At 32.4% G+C, this 8,486-nt stretch overlaps 1 protein-coding gene across 4 annotated transcripts in view; it reads left to right on the forward strand.

Moving 5' to 3' along the window:
• LOC117118959 (protein NDRG3-like) overlaps positions 1-8,486 on the forward strand; it is a 35,746-nt gene that overhangs the window by 11,982 nt on the left and 15,278 nt on the right. For all 4 annotated transcript variants that reach the window (XM_033263700.1, XM_033263699.1, XM_033263702.1 and 1 more), the window contains exons 6-10: positions 1,026-1,086; positions 2,051-2,137; positions 2,823-2,900; positions 4,692-4,795; positions 5,334-5,451. In XM_033263700.1, the coding sequence (XP_033119591.1) occupies positions 1,026-1,086; positions 2,051-2,137; positions 2,823-2,900; positions 4,692-4,795; positions 5,334-5,451 (448 nt within the window). The remainder of the gene's footprint in view (positions 1-1,025; positions 1,087-2,050; positions 2,138-2,822; positions 2,901-4,691; positions 4,796-5,333; positions 5,452-8,486) is intronic.

An 8,486-nucleotide genomic window follows, 5' to 3' on the forward strand; every position in this document is an offset into this window, starting at 1 on the left:
TGTGTGTATGTATATGTATGTACTTATGTAGTATCAGATGTAGTAGGTTCCACGTATGAAACAATTGCATACGTTGACATAATAGAGACATAAAATGCATTACATTCATACACGTATATATTTTTTAATTTTAATCGAAGAATATTGTGAAGCATTTTTTATGACATTATTATTTGTTATTCTGTCCATGCACACATTTTCTAGGTTTAATCTTTTTCTAATTATTTTCCCAACCACATCCATTATTCACTCTCTCTGCATATTATGGTTTATTATTTTCTTATCTGAAGCAGCGTGTTAGAATCTCAAATCACAAACTGAATCAGTTTCAATTTTAAAACATTTCTGCATTTGAAAACCATTAGCAGCGCTCATTAGTTTCAGGCTCTGCTCAAAACAGACTCGGACAAGCCAATACAAGTACATTAAAGTCTTTTGAAGTGTATTAGCTATAGAGGCTATAGAATTAAGGCACTCAACTTCAGAAATGGTGACTAACCTACAGAAATGGTAGCAGTGGCAGTGACGATGATGACGAAGGTGATGAGGATGATGAAGTCGATAATGAAGATGATGATGAAGATAATGATGATAATGATGATGATGATGATAATGATGATGATGATGATGATGTTGATGATGATGATGATGATGATGATGATGTGATGATGAGGATGATGATGATGATGATGTGATTATGATGATGATGATGATGTGATGATGAGGATTATGATGATGATGATGTGATTATGATGATGATGATGATGATGATGATGATGATGATGATTATATGATGATGATGATGATGATGCTGATGAGGGTGAGGATGCTGATGAGGGTGAGGATGGTAAAGGTGATGCTTTGATGATGATGGTGATGATGCAATAATGATGACAATTTTGATGATGATGACAATTACGCTCAGAATGACGGGCAGACTGCTATATATAACTTTTTTCTGAAAATTTTCCATAGATGATAATACACAAATTTCAATATTTTCTATTTATCAAATTTTACTTCAGAATTAAGGAATTTATTGGATTTGGTGTTGGAGCTGGTGCAAACATATTAGCTAGATTTGAGGTCAAGTATTATATTTTCTGTTAGATTCATTCAGTTTAGTATAAATACATAGATGTAGATATACAGATACAATATTTTGTTTATATAATGCATGTAGAAATTTGCCTTTCACTGCCATCAACTATAACCGAAAAGTGAGCTTCACCATTATTATTATAACATTATGATTATTTAATATTACTGTATAGTTGTATTCTATTTTCACTGTAGTTTCTATATACCATATTTATTAAAATGAACGCCCTGATTTGAATAATTACACCCTCTTGGAGAAAAGCTGCCTCTATAGCTTCATTTGGAATAACTCCCTCGAATTTTTCCTTGAATAAATGCCCCGTAAATGACTGTAAACAAATCTAGTGGAAGCAACATCATTCTCCAAACACATTCTATTATTTTTTATACTCCAGCAGAATTGCAATTTTTTAACATGTTGAAGATGACGCAATAACACATTTTTTCGGTAACTATGTGTTGTAGTTCCACATTACAGTAAAGTTATGGGGCATTTATTTGAGTAATGTAATAACACATTTTGACGGTAATTAAGGGGTTAAATTAAGAGGCGTTTATTTGAGTATAAACATTCATTTTACACCAAAAAAATAAATGCCTCCCTCAAATGAACGTCTCCCTCAAATAGACGCCTCTAAAAAACCCTCAACCAATGGAGCATTTATTATATTATGCTGTCTATGTAATAGTTCACGCAACATAAATCAAATTTGTTGATCAGGCCTCAGGAAAATTCACATTCAATATCTCTGCCGTGATATATATTCGATTACATAAAACAGAAAAACATGTAAATGTTTCAGGTATATGCCTGATGCTATATTACTTATTTTTCAAAGGTCATAAATTATTTGTAATGGTACACAAGCTCAAGGTTATGTTTGAATTAACATTGATTTCTGTACTCAAATAATTCATGAATTTAATAATTATTTTTCTCTATCTTCAGTTGGAACATCCTACATTAGTACGTGGACTGACTCTTATAAATTGCGTTGCATCAACTGCATCGTGGTCGGAGTGGGGGCATCAAAAGGTCTTGTATATGATACTGATTTATTCTGTCCTGTTCTGTAACAAATTATCTGTAATTTGCTCTTCTTATGGACATAATGATGTCATACGACACCCAAACATGGACATATCACATCATACCCATATATGTGAGGTCTCACCACGAAATGAGACACATCATTGGTGAAATCATATTGAGATATTCACCAAAACAGGTCAAAGGCAACATTTTTACAAAACTTTGATTTTAATGTTTTTGAAATATTTAATACTTATATTTTATGATTGTTTACTTTTTAAGTGAATTTTCTTACTAAAACAGTGTTCTCTGTGCATATTCTGTAATTCTAGTACTATTATTTGTACAGGTTAGTTTATCTTTGAGGCCGATTTTCTCAAAACCTGGTTCTCATACACCTAAATTTTAAATGCTAACATCTCTGGATCTATTTATCCTAGGGATGCCATTCAAAGACCAAATTAAAGCTTATAATGTGATCTACCAAAATGTAATATTAACTCATTTTTTGATTTTCTAACGATGAGACTCATTTTGTAGTGAGACCTCACATATGTTCAAATCACTTGTCTTATAATATTTGATAGTGTGGAAAATAGCGTTATGTTGGACAATAAAAAAAGTTGGAATTATTGCAAATCAGAATTCCAATTTAAACTGCATATTGTCATTTTTTTTTATCTTTCAGTTTTCTTCATTTTACCTTAAAGGTAAAGGGATGACCAATTTCTCACAGGAGTATCTGTTGTGGCACTATTTTGGAAAGGTAAGGCAGTTATAACCCTTGAAAGCAGAGCCTAATAATTTAATCACTTTTGTTTACATGCACTTAAATGTGACCGACCCTTGCAAAGCCCTACATTTGTCACAATTTCTGATTTTACACTAGCACCTTAAGCCCAAGAAACAGAATTTTAAACAATTTCAAGTTTTTTGCAGTTTATGAAAGAATTACAAACATTTCTATAAACTATCAATCACTTAACTGAAAAGATACTAAAATTATTTTTAAAATACAAATCCTGATATTAAACTATTGATTTTGGAATCTTTGGAAGCTATTTTTCTCAAAACCTGCATTGCTGATATCCAATGAACTTAATATTCATAACTTCAGCAATACTCAAATGATTTCCATCAAATAGACACATTTTGTAATTATTCTCACTATCAAAACAATCACAAAATTATTCCAGCATGAAAATAGAGACAGTAGTGTAAAGCTTTTTTTGTTTGCGAAATCTTAATTTTTGCTGTAATTTAATATTTTTTTTGCTGTAATTAAACAAAGTGATTTCCAAAATTATTCTTGCATAAAAAATTGCAAAAAACATTGTATTTTGTTTCATATTAAAACATCATTCCATTTTTATCAAGGACAAGTTCAACTATTTCTGGTTTAGTTCATTTAACTTAGTTTCTAACCATAGTTCTTAAATATATGAAACCAGTAAAAATATAATATGCTACATATACAGTACAGGTGTTTGCAGCTGTTCTGAGCATAAGGTGTGATTTTATTAGCTAAAGGTATTTTTTATTGCTTACCTGTTCTGGAAATTCACACCAGAATTTTAGTCTAATGTGACTTGAAAAATGTAAAGTGAACATAATTTCAAATCATGTTATTTTTCCAAGAAATATTATTATAAGTGGAAAATGTGAAAGATTGAATATTTGACAAAAAAAAAACATATTGCTATGTGGATGTGTCACGAAACAAAACTTAGCAAATTAAATTTTTTTTAAAAAAGTTTATTTTCCGTTTAAAAGTTATTAGCTAATGTGAATGCTTTTGCTTTTATTTTTTGATATGTTGGTTTAGTCAGATTTATTTTTTATTTATTTTATTTTTTTTATTTCAAACAGATAAATATCTCAAATAATTGGTCAAACTCAGTATACTAAATATGTGGGATATGATCGTTAAACCAAGAATGAGGGAACTCCACGGGGCCCCAAGTCTTCTGCAAGTCGTGGGAGTCTCTCGGAAAATTCAGGCAGCCTACCGCAGTCCCGCAACCAAGCAATAATAACACATCCTCCGCAAATTCATAATATTTGCATGTTTTTAGTACTAAGTTACTTTAATTAATTTATTAACAATTGTATCATGGAAGCCAGTGTCAATGGATATCACCATGCACAGCACAATATAATTAGATGTGTTTAAAAGGTTCATTCAAACAGATCTCTTGGAAGGGGCTTCTTTCAACTAGGGACCCCTGAATCTTTTAGAGCAACTGAATAAATTAAGCAACTAATTAACATGAGAAATACTTATATGATATTTTGAATAATTCACAATGTAATAGCATTATAGGGCCTAAAGAAAAAAATTGTTTGCTCTCCAGCGCCCGCCCTAGCCACTGAAAAATAGGGGCGGCGTTTTTATAAAGGAAGTTTTTTGGGGATTTTTTTTCAATTTTTTGCTCACAAAGTTTTAGCATTAAAGGCCAAACAATTTTGTTTGTATAGGCCTAGTACATTGATATAATTGTGTTTGTTATCATTTCTTTTTTATTTATTTTTTTTTTGTTTTTTTTGTTTTTTGTAGAAAACACTAGAATCAAACCATGATCTAGTGGCAGTGTACAGAGAGAATTTGGCGAAAAGTGTGAACCCTGCAAATTTAGCACAATTTATCAACAGTTACATCAAGTAAGTAAAATATAACAATATTTGAAAAAATAATAATTAATAATAACATTACCAAATGAAATGATATTGATGATCCTAAAAATGTTCAATTAATACATTTAATTTCTCAAGTTAATCATCAATTGAAGAAAGGCTCATTTCCAACTAACTTTGTACTAAAATGTCACAGGGAGGCATGAATGGATGGTCTACACCAACTCAGCCCCAACATGGTTGGAGCTGGGTTACAAAATTTTATGGATATATCACTTCTAGATGGCTGGAAATTGCTTTCTTAGACTTTAAACTTGAAAGCATTGAGGCTTTAGCATAATGCGCTATATAAGGCAAAATTATTATTATTATTATTATATAATTTTCTTTTTACTCCATTATGTTTTTTTTTCTAATTTAAGGGGTTATTTAGCCAGACTGGCTTCTTCCTAACCCTTTGAATTCACCTAGGGAGTATTTTGAGACATGAAGCACTGCATTGAATGCCACAACATCATATTAAGAATTAACTTGCAGTATTAAACAATATTGTTTGTTCTTGTAGGAGAACTGATCTAAATATCGTACGAGAATTAGAAAAGTCGAAAAAGAAAGACGCAAGAACGCTAAAGTGCAACACAATGCTTATATGTGGCAAAAGCTCACCTCATATCAATGATACCGTGAGTATTTAGAAAGCTAAGTATACATGAATTGCATCCATAAAGAACATAGCATTTTGCTAAATTTTTATACATCTGTAATTCGGGCAAATTTTAATAACAACTGAGAATGCAACATGGTTAGGCGGGGATCGTTTTTAATGACGATTCGCGACTGACAATCAGCAGAGTGCGTAATGTTGTCAAGCGCTCACAGAGAGCAAAGATGGATTTGTAGGTTAGCAGTTTGTATCTGGATTTAACCCTTTCACTGCTAAGCCTTTTTAGGCAGAAGGTTTTTTTGAAATAAATGCCAAAAAAAAAAAAATTAAGAGGTTATTTTGAAATTGTTTTTGCGTGTTGGGGTGGGAAAGAGGTTGGCCTGCAGGAACAAATTGAAATTGGAATTTTTAATTAGGTGGTCATGTGACCTTTTGGTGACCATATTGGAAATCCCCTTTTTCATAAATCTGTAAAAAAGATAAATTCTTTTATGGGATGCTGTTTTTTTTTTATTGGATAATGGTGAAGATACATAAAATGAATAAAAGAAAAAATCAGTAGTTTGAATTATTTTCATCATTCTATTCAAAAACAGACATGATGTTTGTTGGCAGAATCGTGAAAAAAAATTCCAAAAAATCGCTACAAGATGAGTTTTTCGTAACAATTAGTCATTACTCCATATAATTCAGTAGAAATCACCTCTAGTTCATAGAAACAACTATGAAGGGCGTCTGCAGTACGGGAAAAATTGACAACAAAATATTTTCATGCCCCCTGTAGTACCGGGGGCACGCATCGAAAGGGTTAAAGAGCTTAAGTAGTTCAGAATATACGGAGCAGAGAGCATTGTGGTACTGTTGTGAGTGATCATGATTTGCAGCCCATTCTCAGTAACAGGCTCAGAACACCGTTCAGAAAATAATAGGTGATTGTTTCCCGGTACCAATTCACTACCTTCCATGTTCATATAAATGAGACTTGCCCTGCCACAACCAGCATCTGTGACCAAGACAAGAAAATTGGCTTTTTAACATATTCATATTCTCCACATTATAAGCCTTATATTGATAGGTCATTTGCTGGAATCAACTTACAGTTGCCAGAGTTATGAGTAAAAGTAGCTTCTCTGTACCACAGACCCAATATACGAATGTAGGGTCTGTGCCTGTGCTAAAGTATACAATACAGCCACACTCTTATGCTATTTACTCAGTTTAACAGTTAGCAACAGTACACTGGTTTTGGAATGGAAAGCCTCATTTTGCTGCATACCTGCAGAGTTAAAATATACCATTAGACCCATAAATTGGTCTACATATTTTTCCAGCATCTACAACAATGGATTTTCCATCACTACTTTAACACACTTTTGGTGAGATTGTTTCTGGATGGCATGAATTTTTTCAGATTAATGATAAATTATTGTAAGAACCCAAGAAAAAATTAAGCAATTAATCTCTCGCCCGTCAGGCTGTGTATAAATTCCACAGCTGATGTTAAGCGTTATCAAGACTATGGAACTTTATTTGACTATTTGGCATGCCGCTAGTATACGAGTAGTAGGGGAGATTTCACGCCGATAAATACACGAACGGTACTGGGTAAAGGCGACTTGATTTCTTGCCTCCAACATGGCATCCATTCATAGTCATTATGAATATAAGCCTATCTGAGAGTGACTCTAGGGTGGTCGAGACCAGGACATATATCCGACTGTGAATTGAACAAAGGTTGAATTATGTTATTTATAGAACAAGTATACAGAGATTAGCCCATAAATGTAAGCAATTACAGTATATTTAAAAACTTAGTAAATGTATCTGTAAGTAATCTTTTGGAATTATCAATAAAGTAACATAAAATATAAAAAAATAAAGGAAGAAGGAAGAATAGGAAAGAAACTCGGAGTGGCTGAAACAGTACCGAATTAGTATGTCATTATTGTATTATGTTTTGGTAAAAATTTGAAGGCACTATGAAATATGTCTTTATCACCAGAGTAAATCTCTCCATGAAAGTATACCTGCAAGGTCTGTCTGGCATGAATATACCAAGGATTGACTAAAATTACTGTGTAATCTGAATAAGGCCTACCAGAAGCAAACACAGCACATAGTTATTTTTTTTTAACAATTCAAGTAATAGTATAAATCATCTAGAGCATGATAAATACTTTAATGTTCCAGGCTGAACTTCGCAGGAAAATGTAATGAAAATTTGTACGAGCAGTATGTTCATTAACATGTAGGCATCGAGGCCCATTTGCGTAGCATAGTGTATCCTGTGTTTTATTTATTGCATATTGTTTATATTTCACAGCTGTGTAACCTCCACACCGTGTAAATACAATTAAAACATGTTATAGTCATTTTTGTTTTATGTATTATATATGCGTTCGTGTTTCTTGGAGGAATAAGCAATGCAAATCATCTATTTACGGCAATGAAAGAAATTAAATTTTTAACAATATTATCTTCTACAGCTTTACCAGCTGCTATTTCCTGGCATCCAGAGATGCCACATTTCTAACATATACTCTATTTCCATGCTAACTTTATATATTGTGGCTGCCCCTTGAGCTCCCCCCCCCCCCGCTGTCACTATAATGGCCGGGCGGCCACTTGCAAAATGCTTCAGACGGAAATTTTCCGATAGCTTGCCGAGGTCTCCCTAAATTTGTCAACAATTTTTCACGTATAAGGATGCATGAAATGAATTATGAATGTGTAGGCTGCCGGCACCATGACGTCTGACGATGAGTGCCTTCAAATTTTTACAAAAACATAATGCAATAATGACACACTGATTATTATTGTATATTTTCGGGATATATTTCAGTTGTTCCGAATTTCTTTCTTATTCTTCCTTCTTCCTTTATTCTTTCATATTTTATGTTATTTTATTCATAATTACAACAGATTACTTAAACATACATTTATTAAGTTTCTAAATATAATTGTTTACGTTTATGGGCTAGGCTCTGTATACTTGTTCTATAATTTACATAACTCAATCTTTGTTCAGTTTAAAGTCAGAGATATGTCCTGGTC

The sequence above is a fragment of the Anneissia japonica genome, unplaced genomic scaffold (genome assembly GCF_011630105.1).
Source record: "Anneissia japonica isolate Jap-2015-1 unplaced genomic scaffold, ASM1163010v1 scaffold1826_len1998817_cov189, whole genome shotgun sequence".
Lineage (NCBI taxonomy): Eukaryota > Metazoa > Echinodermata > Crinoidea > Comatulida > Comatulidae > Anneissia > Anneissia japonica.